This window comes from Pyrus communis, chromosome 7 (genome assembly GCF_041283825.1).
Source record: "Pyrus communis isolate YQ-2024b chromosome 7, ASM4128382v1, whole genome shotgun sequence".
Taxonomy (NCBI): domain Eukaryota; kingdom Viridiplantae; phylum Streptophyta; class Magnoliopsida; order Rosales; family Rosaceae; genus Pyrus; species Pyrus communis.
In genome coordinates, this window is record NC_142571.1 from 20,650,361 (window position 1) to 20,673,548 (window position 23,188).

The window sequence follows — 23,188 nt, forward strand, 5'->3', positions numbered from 1 at the left end:
TAACAAAGAAATCAAATCTCCTTTCGGCCCTTCAGACCAGTTGTAGAATTGTTTTGCTTAATTACTGGGCATATCATTTATGCCCTGATCATTGAAAGCCAATTATAAACAAACCGAAAAGATACAATGGTTACACAGACTCTTCAAGGAAAGCAATTCTTTATTTTTTTTTGTTTTTAAATGAGGATTAGTTGTGGGACTCACACCACATTGAATTTCAACGATCTGAACAAGTTATTTTCAAAGTTGTACCTCATAGATCATTCTTGCAAAATATTGGCCAAATCAGAAATATTTGAGGCATGTAATTGAGTTCAAAGAAATTGATGAACACTATGTTCTAAGAAACTAGTGAAATTTTATCGTCACAATTAAATAGGCAAATGGTTTCGGACTGAATTGAATTTTTGCAAGGATGATCTATGAATCGAGACTTACAAAATAGATGGTTCAGATCATTGAAATTCGATGTGGAGTGAGTCCCATACCTAATCTCCATTTTTTTCTTCAAAAATGGGGATATCCCTTCCCTTAAAGAATATTACAAGAATATATATATATATTGTGTGTGTGTGTGTGTGTGTTAGGATTCGGGGACACACGTTTATGACACATATTTTCACACCCATTTTGTAGGGTCCACTACATATTGTATTTCAACGATCCAAACCGTCTATATTTTAGTACATCATCATTCATAGATCATCCTTACAGAAAATTGGACAAATCCAAAACCACTAAGACATTCATTTGTGATCTAGAAATGGACAAATACCGTTCTACAAAGAAACACTAAATTTAATCCAATGGTCATATGGTTTCAAATTTGGGTATGTTTTGGGAGGTATGATCTTTGAGATAAGACATAAAAGATAAATAGTTGGATCGTTGAAATACATTACAGAATAAACGCTACAAAAACGTGTGTCAAAATATATGTTAAAACCGTCTGTCAAAATATATATTATCATGCTTCATCTATTAGGTTGAATTACACAGCTGATAAACATACCTCGTTCCACCACTTTTTGGGGAAGTATAATTGGAATTAAGAAAATGAATAATTTTCTAAGAGAAAGGGTAACATATATAACAGTTTAATTGTTGTATGTGTGAAGTATCTTCAAGCAAATAGTCCACACTCTTCAAGGTTGTGGGTGGTCCCTATTCGACGTGTGCATGCTTGGAAACTTTTATTCGATGGGAATGTAAAATATGGCTTTGCCCTGTTCTTATGTCGTCGCTTGTGTGTGTGTGTGTGTGTTTGTCTCTAAAGCAAGCCAACTGAATAAGTTAGAATAGAAGTAATTATAAGAAAAGAAATTGTACAGGTTTAAAACATTTTCAAAATATATGTCAAAATATCTATATTAATAATAGCAGTAAAAAAAACAGACAACATCAATATTTGCTAATCAAGAAATCAAATCTGATGTGGTAATGACGGAATGACATCTCTAACCTTGTTGCCAAATTAATAGCAGCTTCAAATATTTCTTAATTAATTATTAAATATTTTTTTTATTGTTTTCTTCTCTCCTCCATTTTCTCTTTCCTCTGTGTTTTCTCTCTGTGTGTGTGCAAATTCGGTCCCCTCCCTCATCCACCTCCATCTCAGTTCTCATCTAAGTCCCTTTTTTCGCTGCCCACCTCCTGATTAGCTTAGCAAGTCCAACCCCAATTAGAACCAACTCGTCTTGTTTTCTAAGAGATTTGGATAATTACATCCATGGCATTTTGCAGGGGCTGAAATCAATGGATGTGAAAATTATGTGGTGGATGATGATGCATATGCAGGTGATCAAACTGCTCGCTTTGACGGCGAGCCATTGTTGACGTTATTTATGTAGGGCTTGGAGATGGAACCGGCAAGTTTGACTATCAACACTGATGGACGATATTGAAGCAGCTGGAATCTGGGACTAGTACTAGTTAGTCATCAATCATTTAATTGTTAATTAGTATGAATTTTTATTATTAATTATTTATATGTAAATATAAAAAAGATAATAGCAATTATGAAAAGAAAATAGTGTAATAAAATAATAGTTTAATTTGATATACTGGGTAGAGAGTAAAACTGTAAAAGATGTTAAAATGTCACATAGGCTGTCAAATTCAAATTTGATCTCTTTTGGAGATGGTCTTAGAGAATCTCCAAAGAATTACAATTGGTTGTCTCAATAATTGGATTATTGAATTACAATTGGATCATAATTCAAGGACCATTTCTCCAATTTACTTAACAATGTATCATGGTTGTTGAACTTACATATTAGGTGTTTAATTTGAAAGAATTGTGTTGGTGTTGATTACTAGTGGTCATTGGACTAATTAAACTCAGCAACAGAAAATAAAATAATAACATTAAATTTATGAAACTATTATTAGCATCTTAAAAATCTAATCGTGCAATCTTCATAAGAGTATTTTTTTCTTCTAAATATAAAATAATTGAACTACACAATTAAATTTCTAACATGCCAATAAAAATTCTTTAGTTTATGGTATATAAACTAAAGGTCTTTGTAAAAAAATTTATTTAATTTCAGAGTCACCTTTGTATCAAAAAATAAGATAGAAAATTCAATGGCACCTTTGCATTGGCAAATGAAAACAACATTGGGATTGGGATATCACCATTCCAAGAAAAATAAAATTAGCTAGTACTCCGGCACTCATAATTTTTTACATTATCTTAAAAGGCTAATGTGGATCAACGTGGCTCTTTCATGCATAACTTGGAGAACAGTAAAAAAATCCAAGTGATTAACTATGAGATGCTTCCATTTACTCAATATTAATTTGTCTAATGGTTTTTAATTGAGAGGAATCTTGAGAAAATTGATTTGTAAATCAGATCATATCAAAATGTCAGTAGAACTCGTGAGATCCAATGCTCCGATTAAAGCAAAAACAAGTACTATTTTTGCTCGGTTTCTATTGGATCCAAGGGACAAGGATTCGAATTTAAGAAACCAATTGATAATTTTACGTCGTTTCTTGCAGCCCAGTTGTGCGTGCATGGTTCTATTCATGTCTCTCAACCACTAGTCTTCTAGCTCTTCATCAAGCATTCCATGGAGAAATTTTTAATTGTGACGGGAACGAGTGGTATATTACATGTTTTTATGTAAGTGGTGGAAAATTTTATTTTTTAAGTACTATTAACTTTTTAATACATATCCTACCATTTGTATAATAGTACGTGATGTACTACTTCGTGTACCGGTCACACTAAAAATCTCTCCATTGCATGGTCCTATGCATGTTTCTCAACCACTAGTCTTCTAGCTCTTCATCAAGCATTGTCGCCAAACGTACCATTGGACCCAAAATGTACCTCTTAGTGGGACATATTCACCAGATTACCTTGTCGAAATTGCTGGGACCAAACAAAGGTAACTATACATTAAATGGCAATTACCATTAGCAGTAACTTTTGATAAAATTCGATACAATTAATCATCACTACATGATAAGTGGGCTCGCTAGCTAAGTAGTTAAAGACTTAATGACGGGGAAAAAAAAAAGTTAAATATGAAATAAATTTTGATAATTGCATGCCTCTTTTGTGTTGAGGGAGTGTGGTTTGTACTAAAGTACCTTCGGAGGAGCTTGATTAGCCTATTCTTAATGTTAGAAGAGTTTCTAGTTTTGAAATGTTAACTTGATCTACAATTTATAAATTTATGGTTATTTTTGGTTTCAAAATGCAAAGAATCTCGTTTTTCCTTAACATCGAATCATAAGGTTACAAAAATGAATTTATTTTGTTACAACGATATATTTACACCAAATAGTAAGCTTTAAAAAATTTCCATCTCAAAGGAGAGCAAGGACGTCGAATGGGAAATCTCGATAACTACTTGTTGTAATGCACATGGGATGAGTATGCCACATCAGCTATGCCACACAAGCAGTGACTTAAGTCCTATGCTAGCTCAATTAAATTCAGTTGTATAAATACTTTTCCCTCCTAGTGTATTAGATAAATTTGGCTTGTAATAACCGTTTGGTGTAAGAAATAAAATTAAGCTCTCTCTTTCTTTTCTCTGAAGCTGTCTCTTTCTAAATTCTTCATTTCTTGAATTCTGCCATGGATGTTAAGAATGGATTCTCATGACACATGCTATTCAGTGATGGTGAGCTGATCAAGCAAGGAGAATCCAAATGTTCTTGCTAATCGGCATAGTACCAACCATGTCTTCCTACCCTGAAGGCTAAGAAGGCTCCTCCTATAGTCTTAAGCCAAAATTGTGGCACAACCCTTTCTCCCCTGCACATGCTGCACATTATTTGGATTCAAGATATGGAGCAAACCGCGATATGTTAACTGAATATTAGTATTATGAACAATATTATATTGACGTATTAATACCAATATGTTGATGCCTAATTAACAATATCTATTAAATAGCTATCTCATATCAAACAATCTCGATGAAATATTGTGGAGCAAAAAATAATTCCAAAAATTATGGAATTGACATGTGGATTATTTCCCAAGAAAGACAAGATTGTCCATATTAAATGAGTAGGGAGCAATCTCATTTACCACGTGTAGCTGAGGTAGAGCAGAGATCAACGACTAGTCAAGGCACCCTGCCCTTAGGAAAAGTCATAGGTATTTATGATAGAATAATTCATTATTCCTATCATAAATACATTCCTAATCAGAGAAGTTTTCAAGTAAGTAATTCTAATTCCATTTATTTAGGATATTTACCTAATTAGTCGAATATTATTTACACAAATATCTTGGAATATTCCCACTTAAACACAACCCTAGGGCCAGCCACCCACAAACCCTAGAGGGCCGGCCCACTTGCTCCTTCTCTCCTATAAATACCCACTTTATCTTCAAAATTCAGGAAGCCATTTTGCTACCCACAAACTCCTAAATATATTCTTTTCAGAATTCTAACTTTGGCATTGAAGATTCTTCAGCCAAAGCCTCCCATTCATCATGGTCGCGTGAGACTTTTGACCTTAATCTTAGGTGTTATTATTTTGTAAGTGCATTTTCACAGAGATGACGGAAATTTATATCCACAATATCTAATGAAAATGAACATCGTTAACATGATATTAATATTCAATTGTGATATCGTCATTCATGTCGTTTCTAGATCGTACGCAGTCCATACGCACGATACGTTTGTGACGATAAATTTCGATTGTAGCAATGGTAGGTTGTTGATGGCTCAATAACCCAAACATTCTATCAGTTCCTTCCGGGTCTTTCCAAACTTTCCATGGTTTTTTGTTGTCTGCAGTACTGTCTTCCTTTGAGTACACAATCCTCTTATATTAACAAGAAAAACAATTACTCGTCGTTGTGGACCTAATTTTTAGATAGTACGTTAAGTTTGTTTACGTGACATGTGAAGAAAACATGGCAACATATCTTAGTTGTTTTAATAATTAAACTTCAGCGTGGCTAGCCTAAATATAAACAAACGAATCATTATCAGTCAGTATTCCTCTTAATTTTTTAATGGGAAAAAAGCTTTTTTTGTTTTTCTTGGGTCAAATTTTCTACTGGTTTAACTCATAAGGCTAAGCCTGAGAAAGTACTATCATATTATGTGGCCCATGTTGAGCCCAACCAAAACTACCTGGCCCAAACATAAAAAAGGAAGTATATGCAGATCCTCCCCAAAAAATTTAAAAAAAAAAAACCTATTATGTGTTATGGCCTATATTTAACTGATAAGGGAAAGGGGGCACATAGAAAATAAAATAAAATATTATATATATATATATATATATATATATAGAGAGAGAGAGAGAGAGAGAGAGAGAGAGAGAGAGAGAGAGAGAGAGATGTTTGTAGGGTTGTGTAGATGATGTGTTATTCCTTCTACGCAGTGCCTTTAATTATAGTAATAAGGGAGAAAAGAAATCATTCTCCTCCAAGGAATACAGGTCCTAATAGGGAAGAATAGTTAGAATCAAATCTAATCTAGGATTTACACAATCACACTTAAATACAAAGTTTATAACACTCCCCCTTGAGTGTGTAAATACTCAAGTAGATTTGGCATCATGTAGAGTTGAGGAAGTCAACACGTCGGCACTAATTCTGGGAACACGCTAGTCTCAAATAAGGTAGGAACTTGTATCAGGAACTAAGTCTCACAAACAACCCGATGACTATGGTAAAACCCAAGTAGGGACAAAACTCATAAGCTAAGGAAAAATGCGTGAGAAATGCAATGTCAAATGAAACATCTACGGGACATCATCAGGGATATGATCAATCAAAGGTGGGTGCCTTGTCAAAACATCGTTAGGTAGAAAAAACCCAAAGGGAAAAATGCTCCAAATCGTGGGAAAATAGTAAATTAAGATCAAGCAAATATACTTCAGGATACTCCTCCTGAGTTTGACATAATTCCAAAGATAACTAACAATGTTACAACTTAGAAAGTTTACGCATACCTATTCCTTGAACAAGCTTCTGAAACGTTGCCTTCAGTAGTGAATTGGTGAAGAGATCGGCCATATTGTCTTGTGAATGGATTTGTGTGACTTCAATCTTCTGATGCTCTTGTTGTTAATGTGAGAATAAGAATTTCAGCGCAATGTGCTTGATGTTGTTTCTTTTGATGTAACCCTTCTTGACCTATTCAATGCATGCTACATTGTCTTCATAGATTGTTGTCGAGACGTCTACGACGGGGTAAAGATCGCAGAAGCTTCGAATATGGCCCATAACTGCTCTCAACTAAAAGCATTCCTGAGTTGCTTAGTGTAAGGCGAGAATTTCATTATAGTTAGATGAAGTGGCAACTAAGGTCTGTTTAGTTGACCTCCAAGAGATTGTGATGCCTCCAACCGTAAAGACATAACCCATTTGAGAGCACGCCTTGTGTGGATCAGATAAGTATCCTACGTCGGCATAATCAACAAGGCAAGAATCGACTTGAGATAAGGGGGTGCGACATCACTCGAGGATCCGAAAGGATAGAATAAGCCTAGATCCATAGTACCCTTAAGGTAACAGAAGATGTCTTTAACACTAGTTCAATTTTTGCATGTTGGTGCATTACTGTACTTGCCAAAAGATTAACAGTGAAGGAGATGTTAGGTCTAGTGCATTGAGCTAAGTACAATAAAGTGTCTATTGCACTTACATAAGGAACTTCAGGCTCCAAAATCTCTTTATCATCCTCATTTGGACGGAAGGGATCTCGTTTTTCATCTAGCGATCGAACGAACATAAGAGTACTCAAAGACTTCACTTTATCGTCGTTAAAGTGGTGCAACACCTTCTAGGTGTAGTTCGATTGATGTACTAAGATTCCATCCAAACGATGCTTTATCTCAAGACCGAGACAATATCGAGTCTTTCCTAGATCTTTCATCTTAAATTTCGACTTCAGGTGCACTGCAGTTCGCTCGATCTCTTCAGGAGTTCCGATGAGGTTCATGTCGTTGACATAAACTGCAACTATTGTAAAACCAGAATGTAACTTCTTAATGAAAACACAAGGGCATAGTTTATTGTTCACTTATCCCTAACAAGTCAATTACTCACTCAAACGGTTATACCACATTCTTCTGGATTACTTCAAACCGTAGAGTGAATGCCTCAACTGAATTGAGAGCATGTTGTGAGGTTTGGAAATATTTGATCCAGTCAATATAAGTCATTCGAAAACTTTCGTATAGATTTATGCATCAAGATCCCCATAACGATATGCAGTTACTATGTCCATTAGCTACATACTCAGTTTTTCAGAAACTACCAAACTGATAAGGTAGCGACAAGTAATGACATCCATAACGGGTGAATAAGTTTCATAACAGTCAATCATAGGGCGTTGTGAGAAGCCTTGTGCAATAAGATAAGCTTTGTAATGCACAATTTCGTTCTTCTCATTAAGCTTCTGAACGAAAACCCACTTGAGGAACCGGTCTTCACATGTGCAAGAGTAAGAGCTACAGGTCCAAATATCTTACATTTCGCAAGCAAATCAAGTTCGAATTGGATTACTTGTTTCCAGCTTGACCAATCAGTTCTACGTCGAAATCCATCAACGAAACAAGTTTCAATGTCATTGCTCAACATGATCTCAGTAGTGATTGCATATGCTAATGCATCATCCATGATCATCTCATTTCTACACCAAACATCATCCATGCTAGCATAATGGATCAAAATCTCATAATTCTTGGGAGGTGGATTTGTCTCTTCAATGACATTTCCGTAATCTAGAATTTCCTTATGAGTTAGATAGAATGAGTAGGCGACAATCGGATTCACGGTAAGCTCTTCAAGGGCCTGTGCCATGGGTTTCCTCTTTCGAGGGTATGAATCCCTTGAACCAAGTGGTCTGCCACACTTCTGTGTAAGGGCAAATGATTGGCTAGCCGCTAATGTACGTGGATCAGCCAAGTTAGTGTCTTGGGCTTCCAGGAGGGAAGTTTGTCGTGCATTTGGTATCTTTGCAAGCACATCCGTAGCTAGAATATGTGATCTTGTCACTCGCACTAAATTCGTGAAACCATCTGGCATGCTCTGAGCTACGCTCTGAATATCTAATATGCGCTGCACTTCAGTTTCAGACTAAGCGGTGCAGGGATCTAAATGAGACAAAGTGGAAGTCGTCCATGATAATTCGCGTCGTCCTTCAGGAACGTTGACTATCTTATCATCCCCTAACGGCGAGAAGACTACCTCATAAAAGTGACATTCCAGAAAACGAGCGGTAAATCGATCGTCTGTCAAAGGTTCCAAGTAACAAATGATTGAAGGAGAATCATATCCAACATAGATTCCCATCATTTACTGAGGTCCGATTTTTGTACGTAAGGGTGGCGAAATCGGCACATAAACTGCACAACCAAAAACGTGCAGATGCAATACATCAATTTCATATCCAGTAACCAACTGAAGGGCGTTATATGGTTGAGTCGCAAAAGGCCTCAGGCGAACCAACATGCCTATGTGCAATATTGCATAGACCCAAGTAGCAATCAGAAGCTTGGTACGTATAACCAATGATCGAGCAATCATTTGTAAGCACTTAATGATTGTCTCTACCAGGCCGTTCTGGGTATGAATATGGGGTACTGGATGTTTAACTTTAACCCCAACCAGCATGCAATATTCATCAAAAGTTTTAGATATGAATTCTCTAGCATTATCCAATCAAATAGATTTGATCGGATAATCAAGGTGGTGAGCCCTCAGCTTGATAACATGAACTAACAGTTTGGAGAATGCAGCATTCCTTGTGGACAGCAAGCACACGTGTGACCAACGTGTAGAGGCGTTAACTAAGACCATAAGATATCTAAATGGTTCGCATGGAAAGTGAATCGATCCACAAATGTCCCCCTTAATCCTTTGTAAAAAAATAGGAGGATTCGAATGAATCATGTCATAAGAAGGCTTAATAATAAGTTTTCCCATTGTGCAGGTGTGACACGCTATTCCTTGAATCGAACCTAAACTTCGGGTAAGTGAATGCCCGTGTGATGATTTGAGGATACAACACATCACTATTTGTCCAGAGTGTCCCAAACGATCATGCAAAAATGTAAGTTTGTGTGCCCTCATAGTGGCTCTCTGTAAAGCATATAGTTGTAGTATACAGACCACTCGGGATACTCTCCATCTTCTCTAGAATACACTTCTGGCCATATTCGTAGGAAGTGATGCACAGAAATTCAACTTCGTGAACTTCTGAGCCCTATATTGTTGTTGTAGGACAATATTAATAGTAGAGAATGTCAAATAGGTCTTCTCCAAGAGATCCTCTTCAGTCAAGTTCTCGTTATAAAACTTGAGAAGTGATCGAATTCGACAAACTTCATAATTATATTCATTCATGGACTTAAAGTCTTAGTAGTGTAAATGATCCCAGTCATGTCTTGCTTCAGGTAAGAAGATGTCCTTTTGGTGATCAAAGTGATCAACCAAAGTGACCAAATGTGTCATGAATGTGTTTTTAGATGAAAATCATGGTAATGGCTTTCTTAGCTTCCCCAACTGGGTTGTTCATCTGATCTTCAATGGCGGGACACAAATTTATTATGGTGAGGTGGAGCTTCAAATCTTAGACCCACTTGAGGTAGTTTCTTCTAGAAACCTCTAAATCGGTGAAGTCGAGTTTGTTCAAATTTGACATGTCCCTATCACAAAATAAATGGACAAGAATGTGGTTAGTGTAATGGAGAAAGAAAAAAAATCAATCCATTCACATAGGATAAGAGTAGAACATTCAGGGTCTAATGGACATTTATTGGTTTAAGTTTACATGAAAAAGCTTCAGGTTTTAATGGGTGATGTTTTTAAAGAAAACTTCAGGTTTTCAAACAAGGCATGTTTCTAGAAACTTCAAGTTTCGAAATAATTATGAACTCCTGGTTCATATGTTCATGTAGACACACACACACACACACACATATATATATTTAGAAATATGCAACTAGATCTTCAGGTCTAGAATTAAAATTGAATTAATTATTTGGACTTTGGGGCAAAATAAATTCAAACGTGTGGCCTAGCCCCAAAAATTAGGTTGGGTTGCAAGCCCAATACAGATAGGCACGGATCTGTTGCTTCACAACAAATGTGTTCCGGGGGGAAACGATCGAGTGTATCGTAGGCCAGGTGCACCGAATCACCAGCTACAAGTTGGGATCTGGTGCGGCTTGGTGCAGGGAACCCTAAGAGCCTTGCAGGGGTTGGGTTTTGGTGCGATGGGGACACGGGGACGCCAAAGCCCAATTAGGCTGGTGTCACATGGGCTTAAGGTGATCAGCAAGGGGCCTGGGTTCGTAAGCCCATAATTTTTTATTTTTTATTTTTTTTCATATTATAATTCAATGCATACTGACAAATAATTTAATGCATGAGCATATATATGATGCAATTCATGGCAATATCAATTCAAATAATTCAACAATTATGGATATATGCACACACAATTTATGTAGAATCTAAAATTCGAAAAACGTAAAGTTGGGTCATGCATTATGGTGAATGTTCATGCTATCAGGGTTGCAAAAATATCGAGATAAAAACTGTTGTTTGAAAGAACTTGATTGCATGATGATATTGATGAACTGGTTTGATGCAGAAAAGCTTCCATGTCAGATTCCTATGTGCAGCGGTATGAGCATGCTGATAACGTGTTGTGGCCTATATTTAACTGACAGGGGAGAAGGTGCTGGAAACACAAAGAAAATATAGAGAGAGGTGTGTTTGTAGGGTTATGTAGAGGATGTGTTATTACCTCTACGCAATGCCTTTATTTATAGTAATAAGGGAGTGAAGAAATCATTCTCCTCCAAGGAATACAAGTCCTAATAGGAAATAATAACTAGAATAAAATCTAATCTAGAATTTACACAATCACACTTAAATACAAAGTTTATAACATATTGCTGTTTTTATTTAATTTAGAAGTGTGATTGTGTAAATTGGACTTTGTAATCCTTGTAGGGCAAGAAAGCCCGTTATGTTTACTATAATTAAAGGCACAAAGTGATGAGAAACTACACCACATAATTCCCTAACTCTCTTTTCTCTCTTTCTCCCTATGCCACATGTTTTCCCTATTATCTTACTAAAATAAACCTACAACACGTTATCAGTAGGCTCCTGATGTTGCGCTTCATATTTGGAGAAGGGTCTTCTACAACCAAGTTTAAAGGCAATCCCAGTTTCATCAATCAAGTACCTTCTAAAACACGGTTCTAATTTTGATATTTTAACCAGCCTTGATAGCATGAAACATTCATTGCAATGCATGAACCCCAAATTTATTTTTCATAATATTTGTTATTCCTATATGTTCAATATCATGCTATATTATATAGTGTTGCTATGGTGAATTGGTTATGTGAGGCAAAAAAAGAAAAAAAAAATAGAAGCAAAAACAAAGTCTCACCCTAATTTGCGTAAGCCGCACTGCGAGAGTCACGACCTGCAACCGTTTAAGTCACATTGCCTAGCCACTAAGCCAAGCCATAAAATCCAAATACCATGAATCAAAGCGACACTGTTTCACTAGAATCATCCTTATCATTCGATCCTCGCAACCCTTTCTATTTCTGGTGACCCCTGCGACCTCTTTAGAAGACATGCAGTCGTATTTCTTCTTCAAGGAGATGTTATCATGGTGGAAACATAAGATTCCCAATTGTTCGAACCAAATTCGCACACATCCGTAGAAAGAGGTTCAATCCAATATGAAATGCCTATGATATCCGAGGAGGGGAGAATTGGATTAATTGTGGGGGTGTGGTTGAATCCTAAAAAGATTGGCTGCATATCTTCGAGGAGAAGAATCAAACAACTAGTGTAGTTCTAATGAAGAATGGTGTAGTGAGCAATACATCGTGAACCATCCTTGACGAATAGCCTTTCGTTATGAGTTGTAGAGAAGTCTTCTTGGATAGTAAAATTCTTGCAAACAGGTATTTATAGAGATCCTAAGAGTCCTTGTAGGGAAAATGATCCCAATTAAATCGGGAGACTATCTAAGATAAAATCCAGGATAAGATACCCAACTTCTTAGGATCATGATTTTGTTGCCTAATCCTTAAGATATTTTAATTTGACTTGAATTAGGGTTTCCTTATTTGGGAGACAAGTAATATCTTTGATAGGATTCTATTTAGCCATAACTGTCTGACTTCACTTGGTATTATACTTCGTCTGACTTCACTTGGTATTATGACTTCGTCTAACTTGTTTAATCAAACTAAGGCTAGTTTGGTAGTTTGACCTGACTAAGGCTAGTCTGGTAGTTTGACTTGACTATGGAAGTTTGGTAGTCCAACCTGACTATGGTAGTCTAGAAGTCCGACCTGACTATGGTAGTTCGGAAGTCCAACCTGAATATGGTAGTTGGAAGTTTGATTTGACTAAGGCTGGCTAGTCAAATCTAGCTAAGAAGCCTATAAGAGTAACATATTCTGATCCACATCTAGCTTGTTCACTTGATTGTCAAGTGTTATGGGCATTTCATCTTTCTTGCCACCTGAGGTGTCATGTGTTATGGTCCATAAAATCATGGTCCCACACCAATGAATCTCATAGGAATTTGAGCTTCAAACCGACCCTCTAGCCATATTTGAACCACCACGCTCTTTACCATGGACATCTCACCATTATCTGCAAACTTGTAGATCTCTGACAACCTATACGTCGTTGATTTCGAAGCTACAATCATCTAATTTGATGGATTTTGTGATTTTTCCTCTACTAGAACATGGCAACAAAGCTTTCTGCTTCTATGACGATGGTACTTTGGGTTTACAGTTAACCAGTTACTGATGTGATGGTCATTAAAAGGAAAACGGAGGAAGTTAAGGCCCTTCAACGAGAAATTGCGAAGCAGGTGAAGTCTCTTCCTTAATTTTCCATATTTTCAGGTACAGTTTATGTTATTTGCAACTGTGTTTAATAAGGAGCAGCTAAGATTGTTAAGGAAGTGGAGACAGATCGCTTTCGCTTTTTCTTTCTAGAGTTTGGGAAATTTCGGTTTAAAGAAATAAATCCCCTTATGAACATCCTTTGTTTTGGTTCATTCAAGATTTGGAATAGGGAGTTTTGAGCAGTGGGTGATGGCGGACTCTTTCCATGCTAAAAAAAAAATCAAATTGATGAGGTCAACCATATCTAATTACGATGCTCAGTTGATAATTGCATTGCTCAGTTGATTAATTCCAGCCAACACACCCCTATATTTTCTAGCTCATTACTGAAATGTGGATTAAGAGAAGGAGTAATCCTAACTCTAACTCTTGAGACATCCCCCTCCCAATCACCATAGATGACAAGGATGTATTTAAACCAATCATTGTCCTTTGAAAGAACATCCAGGATGTATGGTTCCCAAATAAGGCTAGGCCTTGGCGTGAAGTAATACTAGCCATTGAAGTTTTCCTGTGCATTGTATAGCACTTTAAATTCTTGAAGGCCAAGGTCAGCCCCGTACCATTAATTGCGAAGCTCGAAGCACATGATGAGTCTGAAGACGGCTGAGGCAAGGTCACAAATAGGCATGTCGTAGCTAATCAAAATGCCCTTCAAGATGTCTAGCATGGGAAACCGTAAGACTAGATCCAAGAAACCATGGATGAATTTTGGTACACGGATGCTGGGAATCGGACAATGTAGGAAAAACGGCTTAAAGTTGTCATTAAGAACAATTAAGGCAGTTGGAGAATTTTGAATGAATAAGTAAAGAAAGTTGGAGCCCTTTTTTATTTTGGGATTTTTAAGGATGAAGGAAAGAGTTTGAGGTTATATAACTGGCATGAAGAAGAGTCATCTAGCTGTTGAATATGGACCGACTTCTTTAGGGATCAACGAATCTGACAATTAAAATCGGTGAAGAATATCAGAGGTGATTTCTTGTTTTTCACACACACGCAACAAAATGCCAACTTCATCATTGCAACCTTTATGGCACAACTCTTGAGATAGCATGTCTGAATCCAAAACATCTCTATTACTTCACGGAACCGGGTCGCCAAATGAAGATAGAAGACTAAACAGTACGTATTCCAGCTTACTCCAAAGGATATGGGCCTTGGATAACTATCCATCCTCAAGGGGAACAAGTTCTTTTTTAGATATATAGTTAGGAGTAATTGTGGGACCATGATTTTCCAGTGCCAAAGTAAGATCAGAATACAGTTACCTAAGAAGTCCGAAGATGGACTCAACAACTCCAAGATGAGTTGGATCAGAGGAAGTAGTGATACCACCATCATCTTTTTCCAGGGCAGTAAGTGAAGTCCGAGCGACTTCACTAAGATTGACTATGTTTGTTCCGCCAGATAAGAGCATCTGATCCAGCACAAAGTTAGGCAGATCCTCTACATTATCTTGCAGTTCCTACAATCTAGGGATTGGCGTGTCCTGCAACTAATTACACTCTTAAGAGGATGCAATATCTACTTCTAGATATCCTCTAGGATTCTCTTGCTTCATTCAAGGATTCTGTCCTAACAAGGTCTCTCCCCCGGCTAGTATAAATACACTCATTTAGGGTTCGTCATGGGTAATGCAATTATCGCACTCTAATTCTCTTTCCCCACCGCTAGAGTCTTATATTTGCTTACTAATTTGATCATTGGATAGCCTTTGGCTAGAGACCTCACCCCCTCCCCCAGGGCTTGCTCATAACTATTTTCTATTTGACAGGTTAATCGGACTTGTGCCTCCACCACTCACAGGGGTGCGCGAATTTGATGGATAACATATATGTAATTTCATTGAAGTTGTGCATGTTGGGCTCTCTTAGGGGTATGGAGTGATAATTTTCAAAGACTGGTTTCATGTTTTTGGGCTGGGTTTCAGTGGGTTTTGAGTTTTTGTCTCAAAATTATAGAATTTAAAAGTAGCGGAATTCTTATAATATTGGTTGTATTTTTGTCTCTCTAAGTAATGCTCCAGAAAGAAACGATAGGTTGATAGGTCTACATGAGGTTATGTTTGTCATATTCTTTTGATATATACGAAAACAATAATTAATTAGGAAGGAAAAACTAGAACTTTGGTGGGAATCAAGAGGCCAAGAGTTGGGCTTTAACTTGAGATGGGGAATAAATAAACAAAAGAGTAATGCTAGAGAGATTATTTTTTTAGATCATATAATTTGACGGTTGATGGTTGAATTTTTTCTTTAAATCATTAAAAAAAAAAAATCAAACTATCAACTGTTACATAATAAATTCAACCATTAACCATTACATTTTGTAGTTTACAAAATATGATCTTTCTATCATTTCTCATAAATAAAGAAAAAGAAAACCAAAAGCATAGCTAGGAATAAAAGAAGGTTGTTGGCGATAAAAATAATAAATTTCCTAAAAATGTTCGTGGTCAGCTTTTTCATTTTCACTCGATGGATACACGGACGGTGAAATGAAACAACATGTAAATATTGCAAGTCCCCATCAACCATTTCCATTCCCTGCTTTTCACGTTGCAATGAAATTAATCCACTAACTTAATTTATCCATCAACTTTGTCCTTGATGTTTATTGTCACCTTCAGCCACCAACCAAATCATGCAAAACTCCTCCTCTTTGGAATGCGGTTCAAGATTATCCATGCATGAAACTGACTTTTAATCACTACTTTTGAACACATTTCTTGTTTTCTATTGTTTCCCCCTTTCTTTATTTTCTTTATCCAATAAGGAAAGGATGATTTGTCCTTCTTCTTCTTTTAATCAACCTATATATCGCTAACTATAGGAACATCTTCAGCCTAAAGAACAAAGGCTAAATCAAGCAAATCGTGTGTTAAGGCAATTAGTATCAACATAGTATTAGTACATACACACACACGTTCAGTTGGACAAGCTCTAGTTCATAAAATCAAAAGACACGATGATCGACAATCCAATAGCCCATATGCATATGTTCATAGGAGAATATCACATAAATTTAATGCTCTACAATTAAGAGATTCCAGACAAATAAAAGAACAAAAAGACAAGACATGCATGAATAGTCTTGTCAACTTCTACAAGATCGATTGTAATATTCAATTTTGCTAACGTAAATCATTTACGTGAATACGAGTGTGTTGTGACTATTAATAAAATACATCTAAATCATATAATAATTTATATTTAAAACTTACTCATATGCACAAAAAGTTTTTTTTGAAATGAATTACGTACCTAACAGATATTTTCAAATTAACGTGAAAAAAAAAAAAAAAAAAACAAAATGTTGATTTATATAATCTTCTTATATTTTTTTCGTTTTTTTTTTTTTTTTTTTTTTTTTTGAAATTTATTAGAATAGTTAGTGACCGGATCCCCATCAATCAGTGTCATCCCATTTTCTACAAGAAAAGATAAACTTTAAACTTTAAAAAGGTATAACAATGTGTTCATGTTGGATATGCTGGCTATAACACTGTTCTAACTCATAATTTCCAATACAATAATTATGTTTGACGCATTGCCGCTGCACTTCAGAGCTAACAAGTTTAAAGAGGAACAACAAAAATAAGCTAATTTCGTCTTCTGTAAACAAAAATAAACTAATTTTGTGTAAAGATGTAAAACTCTCTCCCCCAACGCAGTGCATTAGTTATATAATATTTTTTTCAAAAGACAAAAGGCTTTGAATTGTTAATCATATCGTATTTAATTATTATACATATTTTTAGATTTTCTGGATTGATATTGTAGTTAATTATGATCAGAACTAAATTATTTCAAATTATCTTTCTAACAAAAATCTAAACAATGAACGTATCTTAAAATTTTAGATTCTCAATATTGTTTTGTTGAAATCAACAAAGAAAATACGACCATACGATCTTACTACTTTATTTATGTCCTGCATTTGAACCTTATGACTACCGTCTGAAAGCAATTGTTAATTGATCAACTAGTGCCGATGATATATAGATTAGAATAACAGCGTCCGGCAAAAAAAATTATACATTCCTTTATGAATGAACAATTACAGTACACCACTATGAGAGAAAAACTAAAAAGAGGCATATAATACGAAAGATTCTAGACCCTTCTTACAGCCGATGACACTATTTAACAGACAGAATCATGGACTATTTGAATACATAACAATCATTTGTATTGCACCATCAGTAGTGCCACTTGGACAAGTATATTAGTTTCAATGGAATTAATCTAATAGAACACACATTATACAAGCCCTAGTTGAGGCAGTGGGATATTAACTTTGGTTGGGTTGGATTGGACTTGGTAGGAAGGAAAAGACTGAAGAGAACACCCCATCTGTGGCAATCTGGCCATCTGCAAACCTGCAACTCTGAAAATGAAAGAGGCAGTTGGAATTTGAGTCCCTTGGGTTTGGCTGTTTCGAACAGATTCAATATCATCAAGCATGCCACTGGATGTCACCATCACATAAAAGACATCCCAACACACACTAGGACTTATTACTCTCTATTATCAACTCCTCCGCTTTCTCTCTTTCCATCTCTTTTCTTTTCTATCGCGCATTATTTGGGTCCCGCCCATTCTTCCTTTTGTCGCTTATTGTCGGCTTTCCTACTAATCTCTCACTTCCTCCTTACTCTTTCAAATTTTCATTTTCCATTTAATTAGTCTCCAAAGTTGATAATTATCTGTTTAGCTAAGGAAGTTCATAATTAATTTACTTTACTCAACTACGACTAATTGTTTCTTATTTCTAATGAGAATATGCACGTTTATTAGCACCACTTCTCGTATATCTCACTCTAATGCTACTTCAGCTAGTGTTTCAAACAACTTCATGCATGCTAGTGTTTTTTTAGCACCACTAAATCGACTTAATTAATAGAGGTTTAAATGATTTTATTCTTTCAATTTATACGACATATATTAACTTTTGTCTATGTAGTCACTCGGTACGGTGATATTTCTCTTCACTTATAAGTGAGAGGTCTTAGTTCGAATTTTGTGGATGGTGAATTCGATACCAAACTAGGTTGCCTATTATATGACTTAAACGAACTCCCCCCTCTCTTAGTATAAAATACATCGTTGTACTAAAAAAAAAAAAATTGTCTATGTAATGAAAATATGGATTGGTCCAAGCCTCCATCAGATCCATACATACGTATATACATACATGCATACATATATATATATATATATAGGGAAGTGTTATTGGCACTCCGAAATCTCATTCTACACTCCTCACTAGTGTATTTTTCTTTCTTAATATAAAAAGTTTGGAGTGTAAAATGAGATTTTTGGAGTGCTAATAACAATTCCGTATATATATAATAGGTTTCCTTGAACTAATTACTAATATCATTAATCAATTAGGGTTCTAATAATATGATATTGCCCTTAAACTCGTCCCATACTTCTATCAAATTAGTCTATATATCTTTATGACATACCAAAAAGAAACGAGAAAAACAATAGTACTGCTGAAAAATATGAATATGCTAAATTAAAGTACCTCAACATGAGCCAATCTTTGAAGATACTTTGTTAAAAAAGAAGAAAATTTTTTACTTTGTTGTTTTTGAGAAGGATAATTAAAGTAGCTCAATCTCGGTAAATTATATAGATATATACACACACTTTAGAAAAAGGTTGAGAAGACTCGACTCAATCATCTAAATTACTAGTACTGCATTCATGGTAGGTAATTATTCCTCCGGACTGTATGACTAAAATCTTCACACACACAGATATATATATATATAGTGTTAAGGGATTAAATTTTTAAACTAAAATTTTAAATTAAATGATGTGTCACTGATAAGAAATAAGGCACGTTAACAACACTTAAATAATAATTCAATCATCAACATCCACATCATTTAGTTTAGAAATTTGATCTCCTAACATTATGTTTAACAAAAATGCTATTCTTACCCTGTTTGTATACTATGTTTGTACGAACTATCTCTCTAATAGAGATGAAACCCACATGTGTTGATAGACCAATTTTTTAGACCAAATTTGTAAATCATATGATGTGTCACCAATAGAAAATAAGCATATTAATCAGCACTTAAATAATAATTCAATCATCAACAATCACGTCATACAATTTACAAAATTTAGTTTAAAATTTTGATTTCTCTAACATTTCCCGTTTAATTGAGCATACCGAGGATACTTTAAGAAATTTAATTACAATACTTTCGATGAACGAAAAGAACCATTAATCCATGTTCATGTATGGTCCTTAGAAAACATCTAAAAGTGAGGGTGACAATGAAGAACAAGAATCAAGACTTTCGCATTATGAGGTCAATAAAGAGAAACCCACCCACCACCATCACCACATACACTAATGATTCCACAAAAGATGAATAAAAATGAATTTTCTAAGCAAAAACAGACAAAAATCTCACATAAAATAATACAATTAACAGCACTAATGCAGTGACATTTTTGGGGTTATAGTCAAAATAAAGACATTTCTTTATTTTTCCTTTCATCATCAATCATAAAGTAAGCCAATGCATAAAGCAATAAGCGCACACAAAATCTAAAAGACAACCTAAAACATTCTTTGTTCCGCTTAGAGCAGCTGCAGACAAAGAAGGTGAACACTTTCTCCCTCTCTCTCTCTCTCTGTGAAGTCATCAGCTTCCTTTCTTTCCTTTTCTCTTCTGAATTCATGGATACTGCTCAGTGGCTGCAGGTGGGGGGATTTATAATTTTTCTTCTCATGTATTCTTTTTTCCTTTCTTTAATGTGTATTAGTTCTATGAGCCAAATTTTATGAATCTTGGTTAGAAAGATAGATCAAGCTCCAAAGTGTTTAAAACATATGTATAATTACTGTGTGGGGTATTTGGATATCTTTAATCCAAAGATAAAAGGTTATTTCATACTTCTAGCTATATGAGATGATGTTCATCAAGGCAACTGAAAGTTTCATGATACATGGATCTCTTTTATCCAAAAATAAAAGGTTATTTTGTTCTTTATACATGAAAGCTCAACTTTTTTCTTCCTTCACATGTGATAACTGATAAAGGGATTGAAAAAGGCATTACTTGTTCCTATTATTTGTAGTTTTTGTCTTTAATTTTTATTTATTTTTTCAATATGATTCTCCCCCAATTAAGTACTAAAAAAGCTGAGGTAGATAGGCAGCTACTTGTCATGATGATCTATCTCCTTTGTTTATTTAGATTTCTAGATCCGTGTGCATCTGTAGGATATATTGTTTGTTTTGCTTAATTTTCATTAAAATGAATTAGGGCTCTTAATTTTGATTTCACTCTCTTAATATTGGGAGGCTGTCAATTAATTATAATTAGGGAAGTGGAGAACTTGACAAGCCCATGGAAGATCATGAGATGGGATCCAATGGATGCACAAGGTCAGTGTTGGAGAAAAGGGTAAGACCTCAAGAGCAATTGAATTGTCCAAGGTGCAGTTCAATCAACACCAAGTTTTGTTACTACAACAACTACAGCCTCACTCAACCAAGGTACTTTTGCAAGACATGCAGAAGGTATTGGACTGAAGGTGGAACTCTCAGAAATGTCCCAGTTGGAGGAGGTTCAAGGAAGAACAAGAAATCCACATCCTCATCGGCTTCAGTATCGTCAAAGATTACTATTCCTGATCTTAACCCACCAACAACCCTTTCACACTTTTCATCCTCTCACCAAAACCCTAGGGTTACCCATGAAGGCCAAGATCTTAACCTGGCCTTTGATTCTATAGATGCACATTACCATGGTACTACAATGGAAAACAACAATAGTACCAATTCCTCATCAGCTCCTAATCTTTCAGCTATGGAGCTTCTTAGGACTGGCATTGCTTCTAGAGGTGTGAATTCATTCATGCCAACCCAGAATATGCCTGATCATCATTCAAATACGGTACTCTGTCCACCATCATCAGCAGGGTTCTTGCTGCAAGAATTCAAACCAACAAGCCTTGGTTTTTGTGTTGATGGGCTTGGAAATAGGTATGGAGGGGATGATCATGAGAATGTTAATGGTGGAAGGATATTGTTTCCATTTGGGGATCATCACTTGAAACAGATTTCAAGCACTGCAGGTCATCATGAAGTACTTGATCGTCATCAGAACAAGGGGCAAGGGAACCCAACAGGGTATTGGAATGGTTTATTAGGTGGAGGCTCGTGGTGATGATTAAATAAGTGAAGGATCGGATGAGGGAGAAAAAAAAGACAAGAAAGAAAGTGTATGTTCACTTTTAGTTTCTTCCTTTTTTATTTTTTTTGCCCTTTAAAAGTTGGGTTACTTATTTGAAGTTGTTCAGAACTAACAGATAGGATAAAATGTGGTTTCTAATTTGTTAATATATATATATGTATGTATGTATGTATTTATGTATTCCACTCTTTTCTTATTTTGGATTGGCTTTCTACAAGAGGGTTTTGTAAATCCAGTACTTGATATCGAGTAGGGGATATAGAAGAACAAATGAATGTAAGGCTCTTGGAAACGTGACATGCATTCATGCATTCTTCTATCAAGTCCAGGACATGCATGCACTTGTTGTATTATTTTATAGACTTGTTGATCTAGTTAATGTACTAGTGTATCAGTTGCGCAGTTGCGCTTTCCCTTTTTGTCTATGAACTAGATTGAATTAAAACTTCTCTCTCTTAATATTTGTTTGAAGTTGATTTTGTTAAGTGATAATGCTGCATAATTTACTCAACTCTTTTCTCTCTCTTATAACTACTTATTCGAAATAATTTTTGTTACATAATAATGCTGAATAGTTTACTAAGCTCTCTCTCTATAAATATTTGTTTAAAGTTATTTTTGTCACGTAATATTACTCATTAGTATTATGCACTAAAATCTTTCTATAAAAATTTATTTAAGGTTGTTTGTTACCTAACAATGCCGACATGAATGTATATTAATCAATATTATTTCTTAAACATATATACTATGCTTTAAATGGATTGGTCTATCTCGTGAGACCAGAATAAGGCAGACAAGAATAAGGCAGGTATGAGGTTAGGGTTGACGTCTTATCTATACACAACTGAGATTCTTCCAGCTATGATAGCATTTCGTTAGAGAACAAATTGGGCACCTAAAATGATGAAGGCCTACCTTTAATTTTACCTTTAAATAAAATTAAGGGTTTATATCATAAATGGTCTTTAAAATTGACTTGTGTCATCAAGATTGTCCCTAAAATTTAAAATCAATCAATGTCGTCCCTGAAAATAGATATCGCAAATCAATGTGGTCATTCCATTACAATTTTTTTTTTAATTCTATTACGTGCTCATGTGGCACATAAATAGGTCTCACGGGTTTTTTTTCTTTTTTTTTTAATCACAAATGATTCCTGAAATTAAAAATTAATCAATATAGTCCTAAAATAGATGTCTCAATTCAATGTGGTCCTTCCATCGTAATTTTGTCAAAAAATTTATTATGTACTGATGTGGTACAATGGACCCAGAAGTCCAACTAAATAAAAAATAAATTAGAAATAGGTCTAATAATTTAACAATTAATTAAAAAAGTTGTCAACCAAGAAACTCAGCCCCGCAATCACCACCGATCCCAACCCATACTCCTCTACCTCTATCAATGTAGCCTTCACCATCTCTTCTCTAAAAACAAATTTTCAAGACGCCCATCTTTACACCCCTCAATCACCCTTCATCAAATTGACCAAGATTGAGACCACGTTTGGTGACGGCTTGGATTGGTGATGACTTTTGTCACTCC

General features: G+C 35.4%; 1 protein-coding gene across 2 annotated transcripts; it reads left to right on the forward strand.

Moving 5' to 3' along the window:
* Positions 1-19,965: 19,965 nt before the first annotated feature.
* On the forward strand, positions 19,966-22,111 carry LOC137735699 (dof zinc finger protein DOF3.7). Of its 2 annotated transcripts, none has more exons than XM_088696491.1 (2): positions 19,966-20,043; positions 20,768-22,111. In XM_088696491.1, exon 2 carries the CDS (start codon positions 20,792-20,794, stop codon positions 21,611-21,613), a length of 822 nt encoding a protein of 273 aa, XP_088552617.1. In that variant the 5' UTR covers positions 19,966-20,043; positions 20,768-20,791; the 3' UTR covers positions 21,614-22,111. The 2 variants fall into 2 exon arrangements, with proteins under 2 accessions (XP_088552617.1, XP_068331246.2); XM_068475145.2 differs by having other exon boundaries at positions 19,990-20,142.
* Positions 22,112-23,188: the final 1,077 nt, after the last annotated feature.